We start from the raw sequence: 16,731 nt of genomic DNA, 5'->3' as shown, positions 1-16,731 counted from the left end.
GCTGGGCCCTGACTCAAACCTGGAAACATCAGAGAGAAAGACATCAGCAGGCCTTGGATTTGCCCTGTGCTAGTGATGGCTTGGCAGGTTGATTATTTATGCCAAGACAGTCTTTACTTGTGTGTGAGAGTGTGAGTAAGAGTCAGGGCTAAGTATTAGCGGTTCACCTAAGTCCAACTCAGCCTCCACCTCATTGCTTCTGGGCTTATTTTATCCTCTTGTTTTCCTTGGAGAACCATGTTTCCTCCAGCCCTGGTTCCAGGAGGAAAGAGCAGAGTTCCTGGAACCAGGGTGGCCTCCTCCCACCAATAGTCATCGCAGGGAGCTGTCCACTTAGTCCGCCTTGTCCAGTTAGGACACCACTGGTTCCTCCGGTAACTTGGGGCTTTGGTAAAAACACGTTCCCCTGCCTTTTCCTCTTGCTGAATCAGAAGCTGTTCTGAAGCTCAGCCAGAACAGCTACGTCATGCTTGATCCTGAGTTCAGCCCAGTACCTGGCAGAGTGAGCTTGGAACGGAGGGGTTATTGTTGGTGAATTGATCCCGCTTGCTGACTGCGAAAGGAAAAGCACGTTCCTGAGTTAGGAGTGGTTGTCACCTGTCCCTTGAGCACTTCAGTTCCAAGGTCTGTTTCTGCCTTGCTGGAGAGGTCTTGTGCCATAGCCAAGGATACTCTCTCCTCAGTTTAATGGTCAGAGAGTTGTTAACATGAAAGTGATCAGAAGCTGGTAAAAGTGTGGTTTAGTTCCCCTTGCTCCCTTACTGTCTTAGCAGGCTGCTTGGACCCAGAGCCCCTCCCGCCCAAGACCTTTCAGAGCCAAGCCCTGTGAACAGGGGCTGTGTCAGTGTGAGGCTCAGTCTGTTTTGACTGTTGCTTTACCCAAAGCTCTGGAACAGTAGGCTCTTAATACGGTTGAAGAAATGAGATCAATTGTTTGTTTTGTCTGGGTGACATAGTCATTTTCCCGTTCTGCATGAGTGTGGCATTTTGTCAAACCTGAATGATGGGTGTGTGTGTGTGTGTGTGTGTGTGTGTGTGTGTGTGTGTTTTGGGTGGGAGAGAGAAGAGAGTGAAGGGGAACTCAGAGTGGGAGTCACTGGCTGACCTCAGGAGAGCTCTCTGACTTTCGGCTACCCAATCCAGCTGATTTGGTGGACTTTCTAGGCAGTTCTAAGTCCTCCCACCCTTGACACTCTTGACTACTGTTTCACCCAGGGAAACAAGACATACAGGAAGATTCCAGGATATGTTTCCTTCTGTAATATGTGTTCAGCAGCAGGAGGCTTGGGCTGGGGAAGAAGGAGGAAATACCAGCCGCCATCTTGATTTTAGACCTTCTTTCTATGTACTCCATAAACAGCAAAAGGATTTATTTATTATAAAGACCCTCATTGAGGACCTCTGCTCACCCTTGCCCGACCTCTCTGTAGCACTTGGGGTGCTTTTTGTTGCAAGTAATGTAATACCCAACTAAACGTAATTTACACAAAATAGACATTTAATTATCTCACTTAAGAAGTTATAAGTAGGTGGTTCCAGTGGATCAAGTTTGCCTTTTTAGAACTAGATTTTTTTGTTTGTTTTTGATTGTGGCAAAATATACTAACATAAAATTTACCATTTTACCCTTTTTAAAATGTACAGCTTAGTGGCATTAGGTACATTCATGTTGTTGTTCAATTATCACCATTGTCCATCTCCAGAACTTTTACATCATTCCAAACTGAATCCTGGACCCATTAAAGAATAATTCCCCATATCCCCCTTTTCCCTAGCCTCTGGTGTCTATGAATGTCACTATTTTTCGTACTTCATATAAAGGGAAACATAATATTTGTGTTTGGCTTTGACACACAGAAGTTTTAAACTTCGATGCAGTCTACTTAAACTATTTTTTCTTTGGTTAATTGTGCTTTCGGCATCATATCCAAGAAATCATTGCCAAATTCAATGACATGAAGCTTTCCCTCTATGGTTCCTTCAAAGAGTTTTATAGTTGTGCTTCTAATTTTAGGTCTTCGATCCATTTTGAGTCAATTTTTGTGTATGATGTAAGGTAAAGGTCCATTTTCATTCTGTGCATGTGGATATCTAATTTTCCCAGCACAGTTTGCTGAAGGACTATCCTTTTCCCATTGCATAGTCTTGGTATCCTTGTTAAAATTCATTTGATTATTTATGGTGGTTTTACTTTGGGCTCTTTATTCTCAGGTTCTTTTTATTGTTTGACTCCATCAGCCTGTGTGTTGGGTATATTTTTTGCATCATTGTTACAAAGTGGCTGCCTCAACAGAACTTATCCTACAACCATATTCAAAGTCAAGAACCAAGGATATGTCACTTTCTCTCAAATCAGGAACACTTTCCAGGTGTCTTCTGGCCCCAGAAGACTTCCTCTTAGATAATGATGCACTGAAACCAGTTTGTTCCAGACGGTGAAAGTTGATTATTACATTTTCTAGATTTTTTGAACTCATTGTTAAATACCATCACCCTTGAAATTGGCTATGGTGGGAGTATTTATATACACCATGGCACATGGCAAATGCTACAAATCAAGATATTTTTCCCCTAGGAGAGTGGTTTACCAGCACACTATTGCTTTTAAGTATTACAAATCAGAACAAGATGATACAGCCACTCCTATCTTAAGGGAATCTTGGAAAGTGAGTGTCTGTCATTTTCAGCCTTTCTCAAGGGAAGGGGACTTTGCCAGCAGACAAGAAAGGGAGAGTTAGGGAAGTAACCAATGGTGTTTTACATTAATGGTTCCCAATAGTGGGAACTTTTTGTAATCATTGAAAAGAATATCTTCAAAGGATGTCTGCCAGAAGATAGAGCACTGTGGGCTCAGTGGTAGGATGCACCAAGCTCTATCAGTTGACATGGTGATTACAGCAAGAGGTGGGCCCAGGACAGGCTGTCTAGTCCATGTGATGGGGGCCTATTAGGGACATGGCCTCAGCAACTTCCTGTAACCACAACAGGGAGCAGCCTTGACATGAGACTGTGAACGGCCAGAGGACATGGGGCTTGGGATGATGCTGAGGGGAAGCAAGGAGCCCGGTGTGGAGTCTCAGAGGGTAGTAGACGTGTTCCCTGAAGAAGAGCCAACAAAGGAAGGCCTGCCATCCTTGGCCAAGAACTCCTTGCTGATCAGGCCATGGATGGCCATGATCTTGAGGAGTCCGTGGCGAAACTTCTGGCCAATGAAGACGTAGATGAGAGGGTTGAGGCAGCTGTGCAGGAAGCCCAGGATCTCGGTGGCATCCAGGGCCCGGCCAATGTCGTTGCGGCGCTGACAGGTCTCGGCGATCACATGGGCCCTCATGAGGGTGTCCACGACCAGGACCAGGTTGTAGGGCAGCCAGCAGAGCAGGAAGACGAGCACGACAGCAAAGATGACCCGCATGGCCCGGTGCTTCTGCCCCATTTGGGCTGAAAACAGCGTGCGCAGGGTGAGTCCGTAGCAGAACAGCATGACCAGCAGGGGCAGGAGGAAGCCAAAGGTCTGGGGTAGGACCCTCATCACCATTCGCCATTTCGTTGTATTGGCACCCATGTCCTCATAGCAGACTGCACTGGAATAGGGTGGGTGGATGGCCCTGCGGAAGATGAAGACGGGCAGGGCCAGGATCACGGACAGGGCCCAGATGCCTAAACATATGAACTTGACCCAGTGCCGCTTCTGGGTCAGCGTGCGTGTGGCATGGACAATGGCCAGGTAGCGGTCCATGCTGATGCAGGCCAGCAGTAGAATACCGCTGTAGAAGTTCACTTCCTTCAGGAGTGAGACCACCTTGCACAGGGGTGTGCCGAAGACCCAGCCCTTTGCCTTGGAGGCGGCCCAGATAGGCAAGGTCATGGCGAAGAGCAGGTCAGCCATGGCCAGGTTCAGCAGGTAGACATCAGTGACAGAGCGACCGACCCGGCTGTATAAGATGACCAGCATCACCAGGGAGTTTCCCAGGAGGCTTAGCAAGAAGACCAGGGCATAGATGACGACCACAGCATGCTTATTGATATCCAGAATTTCTGGCCGACATGGGGCAGAGTCTGGTAGAATAGAGGGCAGGTCAGTGTTGTAACTGTAATTGCCAAAATCTTCATCGCTGTAATTTTCCCAGTTAAATCCTTCCATATTTGAAGTGAATTTTGTTTCAGCCTAAAGAAGAGAGATCAGGGTTACTGCATAGTAAAACCTCCCCAGATTCTTGCCCAACAACTTGTACATCTCAGATGGAATTCTTTGTGTTAGCTTGTATATTATATGGAGGTAACTTTCACTTCAAGGAGTCACTAAAGTTCTAAGGTTTTGGAGACACATTTAGAAAAAATGATTTCACAAAAAGCGTCTAGTTTCTTTCAATGTCAGAGAGGTTCTTATCACTTTCCATGACATTGCCCAAACCATTGTTGAAACTTCCCCTTGTAATCCCTAGAGAACATGCTGTCTTGGATCCTTGGTGGTGAGCATTTGACCGTTGAAGCTGATTTTAATGTCAGAAACAGGAGGTACCACTCATTTTTCAACCTAGGGAATTAAGCAGGAAATCTAACTGGGTTAGATCCCTAGAAAAAGATCAAAGCTTGACTTTAAAGCTAAGAGATGAATTCTTTTGTCCAACTTTCTGAATGCTATTTTGGAAGGACTGCTCTGGTTGTTGGTGCAAATGTAAACTGGTATAGCCTCGATGGAGAACAGTATGGAGGTTCCTTAAAAAGATAAAGATGGAGCTACCATGTGACCCTGCATTCCCACTCCTGGGCATATATCTGGAGAAAAACATTATCTGAAAAGATACACGCACCCCAGTGTTCATTGTGGGACTGTTTACAATAGCTAAGACATGGAAGCAACCTAAATGTCCACCCACAGAAGAATGGATAAAGAAGTTGTGATATATATATATATATATATATATATATATACAATGGAATATTACCTAAAGCCATTAAAAAGAATGAAATAATGCCATTTGCAATAACATGAATGGACCTAGAGAGTGTCATACTGAGTGGAACAAGTCAGACAGAGAAGGAAAAATATCATATGATATCCCTTATATGTGGAAACAAAAATAAATGATACAAATGAACTTACTTACAAAACAGAAAGAGACTCACAGACTTAGAAAATTAACTTATGGTTGCTGGGGCTGGGGGTGGGGGGAAGGGGTAGTTAGGGACTTTCAGAAGGTCATGTACACACTGCTATATTTAACATGGATAACCAACAAGGACCTACTGTATAACACATGGAACTCTGCTCACTGTGGCAGCCTGGATGGGAGGGGAGTTTGGGGGAGAATGGACACACATATATGTGTGGCTGAGTTTCTTCTCTGTTCACCTGAAACTGTCATGACATTGTTAATCAGCTATTACCCCAGTACAAAGTAAAAAGTTTAAAGTTTGGAAGAAAATGAAGTGTTCTGGAAAAACAATCTGAGTGATAGCAGAGTAGGGTTTCAGGATGCCCAAGCTAAAAGGAAGTTGTACCACCCAGAGTGTTTCTTTTGATGTGGGAGGCTTCCTCTGGGAACACTTGTGTAGTTTGAAAAAATATATTAAAAATCATAAGCAGGTGGATGACTGATTTTCCCACATGGGTGGAAATGTAGCGGATTGTCTTGGGAGCTCTGAGCAGGCATATTCTGCCATGCAGGGGTGAGCAGAGAAAGGCAGTATGTTCCCAGCATAAGGAGGAAGGCCAGCAGGAAGCAGGGAAGGCAGGTGGAGACACATAATTCTTGTTTGGGTGGCTTTCCAATCCTGACGGAGATCCTTCCTGTGTTGCTCACGGGTGCCTTCTTCCAAACCTGACTCTCCAGCAACCCCCAACCTCACCGCAGGTTATCCCTAGCTAACTTTTGTGGGCTCTGCCCTTGTTATGGGGGTAGCAGAGAACCTGCTTTCGTGGGAAGCTGCAGCCACTCTGAAATATTATCCCAGTTTTCCAAAAGGAAATAAACTAAAGTGACCAGCTACTGAATTAGCTTCCTTTTGAACCACAAACTGTATCACTATCATGTCATTTCTTTATAACAAGATATGGCCATCCTGTGACCCTATGCCAGTCTGTAACTCACCTCAACATGGTACCCAGTGTTAAAGAGACGAATACAAAATAAGAAGGCTCAGGAACTACCTCATACTCACTGCTGCTGCTGCTGCTAAGTCGCTTCAGTCGTGTCTGACTCTGCGACCCCATAGACGGCAGCCCACCAGGCTCCCCCGTCCCTGGGATTCTCCAGGCAAGAACGTTGGAGTGGGTTGCCATTTCCTTCTCCAATGCAGGAAAGTGAAAAGTGAAAGTGAAGTTGCTCAGTCATGTCTGACTTGTAGTGACCCCATGGACTGCAGCCTACCAGGCTCCTCCATATATGGGATTTTCCAGGCAAGAGTACTGGAGTATCATGATCATAATAATAAAGTAAGGACTATAATGATGGTGATGGGATGTGGAGAAGTTGAACCCTTTATATACTGCTGGTGGAAATAGAAAATGGTACAATTGCTTTGGAAAACAGCTGTTAAGAAAGCTAAAACATAGAGTTACCATATGATCCAGCAATTCCACTCCTAGTATATTCAAGAGAACTGAAAGCGTATATCCCCACAAAAACTTGTATGTGAATCTTCTCAGCAGCACACAGCCAAAAAGCGGAAGTAATTCAAATGCTGATCAACTGATAAATGGATATGCAAATGGATGCATACGAGGAGTATTAATCAATCATAAAAAATAATGAAGAACTGATACAGGCTACAACATGGGTGAACCTTGAAAACATTATTCTAAATGAAAACAGCCAGAGACAAAAGACTTCATGAGTTTATTCTCATGACTGCATGGCCGCTGCCTAGCATCATGAGAGGGTATCTTATTGTACGTTGCTTGCTTGGGAAAAGATCAAAATTCAAAATTCAGAGAACAGTTTCCAGCTAAGGCATATCACTTTTGCAGCATTGCAAAGATGAAAAATTGTTAGTTGAACTATTGTAAGTTGGGGACTGTCTGTATACAAAATCCCGCTGAATTGTATACTGTAAATGGGTGACTTTTATCACATGTGGATTATATCTCAACTACAACAGATGAATCAAAGGTGTGTAGAAAAGAATGTGTATGTGTGTGTGACTTGTAACAGAGTCACTTTGCTGAACAGCAGAGATTGGCACAACATTATAAATCAATTATACTTCAATAAAAAAGAAAAAAGGTGTATTGGGCTTCCCTGGTGGCTCAGTGATAAAGGATCTGCCTGCCAATGCAGGAGTTGTGGGTTCAATCCCTGGGTTGGGAAGATCTTCTGGAGAAGGAAATGGCAACCCACTCCAGTGTTCTTGCCTGGGAAATCCCATGGACAGAGGAGTCTGGCGGGCTACAGTCCATGGGATTTCTAAAGGAGAACAGTCCTGGGTGTTCACTGGAAGGACTGATGCTAAAGCTGAAACTCCAATACTTTGGTCACCTCATGTGAAGAGTTGACTCACTGGAAAAGACTCTGATGCTGGGAGGGATTGGGGGCAGGAGCAGAAGGGGATGACGGAGGATGAGATGGCTGGATGGCATCACCGACTCGATGGACATGAGTTTGAGTGAACTCCAGGAGTTGGTGATGGACAGGGAGGCCTGGCATGCTGCAATTCATGGGGTCGCAAAGAGTCAGACATGACTTAGCTAATAAACAACAACAACATAAGTGTAAAGGAAATAGAAATATTAAATCAGTAATATCATCCTCATCACCATCAACACGAAAGTCCTAGGAAGTTTTCCTCTTTAGCAGAAGAAACTGTTACTATCAATCATACTTAGCAAAGAAGGCAGAATGAGGTTACGAGGAACTAGAAGAACAAAGCCCTTTTCCTCTAGAGTGAAAGAATTCTTAACTTTCACTTTTCTGAGATGGTATCTCTGCTAGTGACGGGGGCCAGATAAATTGCCTTCTCAGAATACAGAGATCACAAATAGAGCAGATTAAGTCAGTCCCTGAACCTAAAAAATGTGATGATAAAGATGGGGCCCTGCCTGGCCAGGAGACAGGACCGTAGTGAGAGAGGTGACTAGTACAGCTGGCTCAGCCAGTGTTGCTTGCAAAACCTGCGAGAAACCACTGACTCTGCCGTCCCAGGGTCAAGACCAAGTTTTCTCAGAAGCCCAGAGTATTGAAATCACAAGGTGGGTCACTTCTGGGAGCTGATGATCAGAGATGCTCTTCAGGGAACACATGACCTAAGAGAAGACCCACCTTTGAGAGTGGATACAGAGCACGATGGATGCAGAGAGCTTGTGCCCTTAGAGGGGAGAACCTAACATTTACAAGCATCAGCTGCGAAAAGGCAGAGGTGGGGCAGCCACAGAAACTGCCTCTCTCAGAAGCAGCAGCAACAGCCAAGCAAGTTGTCACAGCCCAGTCCTCATTCCGGATAATCCAGTGTTCAACTGTGCAGGAGATGGGCTGGAGGTGTATGGGTGAGTTCCCATTACTAGACACGAAGGCTCAGTCTCAGGGACCAGGGCGCGACCAGCAAGTCAGGACAGAAGGTAGAGAACTCAGAAATGGGAACCAGGCCAGGGCAATGACCTCCGGCCACGGGAGGCTGGGGCAGGGGAATGTTTTGGTGTTGTTTGTTTGTTTTTTGGTTTACCGGTCTCTGGTGAGGATGTTTTGACAGTAGAAGGGAGATGTATATTTGAGATCCGATTTGTGCCTCGCCAGGTACATGGTCTTGCTCGGCAGTTACAAACAGACAGGCACAGCAAGGCTCAGAAACCACCTTTTAGTCACAGAGCCTCTCAGTGCTGCGGCCAGAATTTCAACTAGGTGTGAATGACTTCACATGCTATTTTCAGTCCACAGATCTGCCTCTTTAAAAAAAAAAAACAAATCACAACTCAACATTTCAAATACAGTTGTGGACTTCTCTGGTGCTCCAGTGGTTAAGAACCCACCAGCCAATGCAGGGAACGCAGGTTCGACCCCTAGTCCAGGAAGATCCCACATGCCCTAGAGCAACTAAGTCCGGGCACCACAACTACTGAAGCCCGTGAGCCTACAGCCCGTGCTCTGCACTAAGAGCAGCCACCGCAGGGAAAAGCTCCTGCAACTAGAGAAAAGCCCCTGCTCACTACAACCCAGTGCAGCTGAAAATGAAAATAAATAAGTGAATTTACAAAAAAACATAGTTGTAAGATGATTTCTTGAGATATCCTGAGTTTAACCTGGCTATAGTTCCCTCCGATTGTTTGATGTTTCGTGCATTGCTTTCTTTGCTATTCCTTAGACCCAGGATGAAAAAAACAACCCTCACAGGAAATAATAAACCAAATGTCCTTGAATTGACTGGCTCCCTGCTGGTAGCCACCCAATTATGTCCTGGGTAACCAAACAGGACAGTCCCTCACTGAGTGAAATTGCCAGCCCCCTAATGACTCCATGGAAAGCATGATTCTAATTTATTTCACAGAAGTTTTATACTTAGAAGAGCCCAAATACTTAAGGCAATCTTTTTAACTGCAGCAACACAATAATAACGCAACATAGTCCAGGTTGTTTGAATACAATTCCAGTATTCTTTCTCTCTAGAAATAGAATCCACACATATTTGTGTTTAATATGGGGAAGGAGGGCCTCACTAGGATCTGGTTCAGACTCAATTCTAGCCAAGGCAGGGAGAGCTGGCTGGGAGTGGGAAGAGAAGAGGGTGGGCAGTGAGTTGCCCTAGGTGCTTGCTGGAGAGAGGGGTATGGAAGAGGAGCAGAGGCTCTCCCTTTGAGGACAGAGTGGTCTAAAGAGAGAATGGAGAGACTGAGAGGTGTGGGGATAGATGGAGGGGACAAATGGAGCCTGGGTGTCAAGGGGGACAGAGAACAGAGAAGTGTCTGGAAGGTGGGAGGGGTGGGTGTTTCAAGACTTACCATGATTCTGGGCTTGTCACCTGTGGGACACCTCCAGGAAAGGCAGATGTGTCTGACTGAAGAAAGGGCGGCGGTGCTGAGAACACAGTGAGGAAGTGAGTGGTGGATTATATTGCTCAATTCTGGGGTGGAGCCCCTGAGGGTGCGGGATGCTTTTGATAGTTTGAATAATTAATTCCCAGGTCAGCTCTTTAGTCGTCATTTTATGAACTGGCAGAGTTCATTTTGGGAAGGGGTTTCCTAGCCAATCTTTCCATTTCCCAGATGAGGAAACTGAGGCCCACCCAAAGGAAGTAGTTGGCCCGGCATGGCACAGATTTCTTGTCTTTGCCTTGAGCTCAGCAGCCCCGAGCTCTTTCAGCTGCCCTGCCTGTTTCTCCCTGCATTCCAGTTGTGTCGGGCTTCCCGTGCTTACCCCCCAGCAATTCTATGGCTCTTCAACATTTTTCCCATCTCAAAAGGAACAGCTCTTTAAGGCACCAGAAATGGAGCTTTAGCCTTTGGCACGTCTGGTGGTTTTCTTCCCTGGCCTCTCATCTCCACCCCACACACCCCCGGTGTTCTTAAATCCTCATAAATTCCTTCTCCACGCCACGCCCTTCTCAACTTCCACCCCCACATGGGTGCCCTATTCACCTCTTCTTGTCTTTCTCCTCACTCCCCAGTCATCCTCTCTGACCATGCTCCTCTCTTAGGACATTGATATTTTTTTATTGATTTGTCCACTTGGAATTGGGTCAGTAGTAGCTACTAATTTTGGAACCAAGACCATCTCATTTGGAAAGAAAGACATTTGGTAAGGGTTAAAATCCCATCCAAGTTCAAATACATTTTTGAAAACAGATGACACCAAGCATATGTTTTGTCACATTTGCTACTGATAACAATTGGAAGGATAAATTCGGGTGGAGCTATGAACATTAATTCACCGCACCCTCCCAAGTCCTTACCCTTACAGTGATTGATTCCCCAGGCCCTCTGCTACTTGTTATCCTGACCTCTTGCCCCAGGCATCCCAGGGCCCACAGGGTACTCAGAGCCTGTGGAAAACTCATCTTAGCTGCCTACCCCTAGGAAAGAACCTTTGAGTCCAACCGTTTGGCAAACATTCTGTCACCTTTCTCTTTACTATGCTGGAGAACCCAGAGACTCCTGGTCAGGTGATGGTAAACCCAGACAGAGACCCAGGACCTGTGGGGAGAGGCCCTGAGTGCAGCAGTGAAGAACTCTGCTAGCCTAGCTGCTCTGGACAAGCGACTTTTCCTTTCAGATTCTCAGTTTGCTCATCTGTAAAATGAGACTCATTTTAGACTCAATGGTAGACTCTGACTCACCAGGTTGTGCTGAGGATGAAAGGAGAGATTACCTATAAAACACTTAAGACATATATAAAGCACAGGGTTAGCATTTATTATTGGTATTATTATTACTGAAATAGTTGATCAGCTAAAAGCATGGGGTCTCTCCCACTACATTGCCAAGCAAGAGAAAGCAGCGGGTCTGCTTTCCGGGCTGACTTCCAGGTATATCTTAATTTGCTTTAACCAGAAATAACAGTCGTCACTTTAGCTCTAATGATGAGTGCCTGCTAGGGCCTAGCATCCAAGAAAAGTGCTTTTCAGAATCTGTATCATTTAATCTTCACAGGAGCTGCATGAGATGTGCATTTTCTGAATGAGGAAACTGAGACTGTGAAGTTAGGCAACTTACCTAGAGTGACGCAGATGAACTGAGTTTTAAGCAGTTCTTAAGACATTTTTTTTAACCTGACCTCAAATCTGGCATTCTGTCCACCGCAATGAGGGACTGGATCCCAGCCTTAGGTTTCTGAGCTCCTGTAAGTACTTCTCTGTCCCAGACAACTGGATGTAGAAAGGAGAGTCCAGATCTGACATTTCCCAACCAGTCTACTTCTTTCTTTCTTTCTTCTTTTTGCCATACCGTGAGATTGTGGGATTTTAGTTTCCTGACCAGGAATTGAACCCAGGCCCTCGGCAATGAGAGCATGGAGTGCTAACCACTGAGCTACCAGGGAGTTCCCAAGCAGCCTACTTCTCAATTTTCGTTAGACTGATTTCATTTCCACTGAGCCCACCGCAGGCCTATAGATGGTAGGGTGAATTCAGAACTGTTTTCCAGTCCTGGTTCTGCTGTTAAAGATCAGGGTGAGCTTGGACAAGTCATTTCTCTCTGGGCCTCCATGTGGTCCCCTGGAAAACGAGGTTAGTCACATATGGCTACTTAAAATTAAATTAATTAAAATAAATAAAAAATTTAGTTTTTCATTTCAAGTGTTCAGTGGCCACATGTGACTCAGTTCAGTTCAGTTGCTCAGTCGTGTCTGACACTTTGCGACCCCATGAACCACAGCATGCCAGGCTTCCCTGTCCACCACCAACTCCCGGAGTCCACCCAAACCCATGTCCATTGAGTCAGTGATGCCATCCAACCATCTCATCCTCTGTTGTCCCCTTCTCCTCCTGCCCTCAATCTTTCCCAGTGTCAGGGTCTTTTCAAATGAGTTAGCTCTTCGCATCAGGTGGCCAAAATATTGGAGTTTCAGCTTCAACATCAGTCCTTCCAATGAAGGACTGATCTCCTTTAGGATAGACTGGTTGGATCTCCTTGCAGTCCAAGGGACTCTCAAGCATCTTCTCCAACACCACAGTTCAAAAGCATCAATTCTTCAGTGCTCAGCTTTCTTTATAGTTCAACTCTCACATCCATATATGACCACTGGAAAAACCATAGCCTTGACTAGACGGACCTTTGTTGGCAAAATGATGTCTCTGCTTTTGGCTATCATATTGGATAGTGCAGATGTCCTGTAGGACATTTCTATTACTGTAGGAGGTTCATTTGTACTGAGCTGCCTTAGTGAAGACGTAAATATTTTGTTTCTGTAATTCATCACTTCAGTTCTCAGGGGACTCACAGGAAGAGAATGACGTTTCCAAGTTCCTTCTATCAGAATATGTCCCCAGCTGCCCGAAGGCCACACTGCTCACCCACCTGATGTTGTCGCTACTGCTGCTGTTATTTCAGTAGCCACTGATGCCTCCACGGTGACCCAGGGCTTGGTAGCTGTCAGGGATGTTGGACAGGAGAAGGCAGCTTCTGTGTGGAAACTTCTGACCCAGGGCTGCCGAGGGGGAAGTTCAGGAGGCCCACCAGGGGAGGTGTCCCCACAGAGGAGCAACGAGGTCTGTCCTGGGACTCTGACTAAAGGTCAAGGCTCTACCTGGCAATTCTGTGATAGCACTGGGACTTTTCACGCCTTCCTGGCTAACGGTTTCTAGAGGAGTCTGAAGGTGGTGGTTTGCCTAGTCCATCTCTGTCTCGTTTTCAAAATATGCCTTCTTCTTTATAAGGGAGATGCAAGCAACCCCACCGCCCGCTGACACATGTGCTGAATTTATGTGTACACTTTCTTCCTTCCTTCTAGGGGCAGGATGAGAAGTATCCTTTCTTCTCCTTCTTTTGAATTCCTGCACCTGCTGGTGGGACCCACTGCCTCTCATAACCTTGAGGGTCTTGCCTCCTGGTCCCTGTGCCTCTCTTTCCTGGAACCACCTCTTTCCCTGAACTTGCATTTGTATTTCTCTCCCTTCCTCTGTTCTAGGAGTCCTTCAGCTACTTCTCCCTCTGGGAGAAGTATTTGCCTCCATTTCAAAGGCAAACTTCTTGAAAACACAGCGAGCAGTTGCTGTATCCACTTCACCAACTTCTTGTTCACTGCTTAACCCACTGCAACCAGCTTCCTTCCCACTGTGCTGCGGAAACAGCTTTTGCCAAGGTTCCCAATAACCTAGAGTTGCTAAACCCAGTAAACCCTTCTCTTAAATAAAGCTGTTTTAATATTATAAAATAAAATGGGCATACTGTAATGAATACAGGTGATGCAAGAGCATATAAAGTGAAATGGGATTCCTTTCCATCCCTCTGTTCACCTGTATCTTGTGTACAGGTGTATCATCTTTCCAGACTTTTCCCCATGCATAGTTAAGAGTGTTAAACTAGTTATGTTGTTTTTCACTTTAACAATGTATCATGTTCCTATTTTACATCAGTCCATATAGATCCATCTTATTCCTTTCAGTGATGACATCATGGTCCATGGCAAGGATGTAAGATGATTTATTTGGTAATTAGCTTATAGACGAATGAAGCCCTCATGACACAGTGGTAAAAAATCTGCCTGTAATGCAGGAGACCCGGGTTTGACCCTGGGTCAGGAAGATCTCCTGGAGAAGGAAATGGGAACCCACTCCAGGATTCTTTCCTGGAGAATTCCATGGACAGAGGAGCCTGTCAGGGGTTGCAGAGTCGGACATGACTGAGCTACTAACACTTACAGGTGAATATTTAGGTTCTTATTATGAGCATCTTGGGATGTAGATCTTTGGGAATTTGTATGTTTCAGCAGCTTAAGTACAATTTTGCTGGGTCATAACTGTGCGTGTTTAAATGTTGATAAATACTACTCATCGTTCTTCAAAAGACTGTTCCAGTGTGCTCTCTTATTATTATGTACTCTCCTATTACCTATTGCTGCTGCTGCTGCTAAGTCGCTTCAGTCGTGTCTGTGACCCCAGAGACGGCAGCCCGCCAGGCTCCCCTGTCCCTGGGATTCTCCAGGCAAGAACACTGGAGTGGGTTGCCATTTCCTTCTCCTATATAAGGACCTGTTACCCTATCCACTCATACTGTCTCATAATTGTCAATTATGGTAAAATATTTTCTCCCAACCTGCTGTATGCTTTTAAACTTTATTTATGGTGAAATGGATACTGTATAAGTCTTATCTGATCTCTGCAACATTTCACCCCACTAACTCCATTCTTCTTTTATTTCTCTGAGAAACTCTTTTGGTCTCATTTGTTGCTTTGTTTATTGATTCATTCCTCAAATATGGATGTTCCTTGGAGTCTGCCTTGGTCCTTGTCTCCCTGCTCTCCCTAGACCAGCCCACCTGCCTCCTTGGCTTCAGCCCCTATCCAGTCTGGGTCAGCGTCTCCCACACCTATAGTTCCCAGCTTCTCTTCTAAGCTTCTCTCTAAGCTCAAATTCTTACATGCAACCACTTCCTGAAATCTACCCTGAGGTCCCACAGATGCTGCAAACTCAACATATAGAAAACTGGTCTCTGGAGAAGGAAACGGTAGCCCACTCCAGTATTCTTGCCTGAGAAATCTCATGGACAGAGGAGCCTGGTGGGCTATGCAGTCCATGGCATTGCAGAGTAGGACACAACTTAGCAACTGAACAACAACACACAACCAGGCACATTGTAATTTAGGGAAACAGTTTTTGATGGAAATATGGCATAAAATGGAGAGTGAAGTGACCCAGCAATATGGAATGCAGGGTTTTGTAAGAAATTAACATTTGTGTATAGAATAATGGTTGCAAATATTCAAACAATAAACTCTGTGGCTAAAGGAAAAAAAAAACCAACAACTGGTCTCATGAATTCCCTGACATGGGTGCCCCTGCTCCTTAACTGGGGAATGGGCATGCCCCTCAGGCTCAACTTGCTCCTCCTCTCTACCAAGGCCATCTCTCTAACATCTTTCTGTCTTATCTCCTCTTCAATATCTTCATTGACGAATTAGGCCCTGCTTTATTCTCTCACCTAAGCTACTGGATTCATCGTGGGACACCTCTGAATTTCAGAGCAAATCTGTCTGAGTTAGGATCCCAGCAATGTCAGTGGCTGTAGACCTTGGGCAAGTTATTGTGTCTTACTGGTCTCAGTTTCATCATCTGTAAAATGGGGATAATTAGAGCACTCACCACATAGGGTTGTCATGTGGATGAAATGGGTCTATATTTACAAAACAGAATGGTGCTTGGCACTGTTGGTTCCTGCTGCTGCTGCTACCACCATGACCAGATCACTATTTTCCTAAATGTTCTCTGCCATAAGTCTTTCCCCTCTCAATCCATCCTCCACTCTCTATCAGAACCATTTGCCTCAAATGTGAGTTTGATTACCTTTCCCTCTTACAGCTCTTCAAGGACCCCTGTTGCCCTCAGTCAGTGCCAAATTCCTGATCTGGGCACTTGGTGCCCCTGCCTCTGATGCTTCTCCTGCCTTATTTCTAGCCATGCCCTCTGGAATACTTGACTCTGGCCACAGGGAACAACTCGCAGTTCCCCCACTACAGCTGCTCTGGTTCCTCTTGGGCTTTGGCACACAGTTCCTTTTCCCTTTCCCCACCCTCTTGGGCCGGCCAACTCTCTCTCCTCTCCAGTTCAGGCCTGTTGTCACCTCCACGTACTGCCACCCCTCTCTGTGCTTCTCTGCATCCCCAGGCTTACCTCTACGATGGCATCAATTTCAGGGATTTATAATCATCAGTATGACGGCTTCCTCCTCCATGCTGCGAGGTTCTTGAAAGAAGGGATTATATATATATATATATGAAATTTTGTCTCCCCAAAGCTATCCCACACAGAGTTTGGCACACTCTAGGTGCTTGATATCGTTTTGTTGAGCACTGAATAAACTGACAGAGTGAGGGAACTGATGTATGTTGGAGCATTTGAGTGATATCTGATTTAAAGAAATAATTATGTCATCCAAATTTCCCAGGGCACCCCCCAGCCTGTGAGCACAAATTAAGTCATGTCAACAGTGATAACCCAGACTGCACTGGCTCAGACCCGTGTGTTCATGCAGGGCTTATTCCCATAGACTGCTCCCCAGAAATATGGGGGAATCTGTTGGAGGCATCCCCTAGGTGTGCCTCTGGTGCTACTGGGCTAGACCTGTGCCCTGGGCTCTTTTCTGGTGGACT

The 16,731-nt window shown here is 45.4% G+C and overlaps 1 protein-coding gene across 2 annotated transcripts; it reads right to left on the bottom strand.

The window, feature by feature from the left end:
* Positions 1–1,480: 1,480 nt before the first annotated feature.
* Positions 1,481–16,271, bottom strand: CXCR2 (C-X-C motif chemokine receptor 2). 2 transcript variants are annotated; one of them, XM_006046377.4, is made up of 3 exons: positions 16,253–16,271; positions 9,929–10,004; positions 1,481–4,165 (listed from the first exon to the last, which is right to left on the bottom strand). In XM_006046377.4, exons 2-3 carry the CDS (start codon positions 9,929–9,931, stop codon positions 3,077–3,079), a joined length of 1,092 nt encoding a protein of 363 aa, XP_006046439.1. In that variant the 5' UTR covers positions 9,932–10,004; positions 16,253–16,271; the 3' UTR covers positions 1,481–3,076. The 2 variants fall into 2 exon arrangements, with proteins under 2 accessions (XP_006046439.1, XP_025134021.1); XM_025278236.3 differs by lacking the exon at positions 16,253–16,271 and adding an exon at positions 8,659–8,878.
* Positions 16,272–16,731: the final 460 nt, after the last annotated feature.

The sequence above is a fragment of the Bubalus bubalis genome, chromosome 2 (assembly GCF_019923935.1).
Source record: "Bubalus bubalis isolate 160015118507 breed Murrah chromosome 2, NDDB_SH_1, whole genome shotgun sequence".
Lineage (NCBI taxonomy): Eukaryota > Metazoa > Chordata > Mammalia > Artiodactyla > Bovidae > Bubalus > Bubalus bubalis.
Note: the sequence above shows the minus strand (reverse complement) of the source record. Positions and strands in the feature narration are given on the sequence as shown.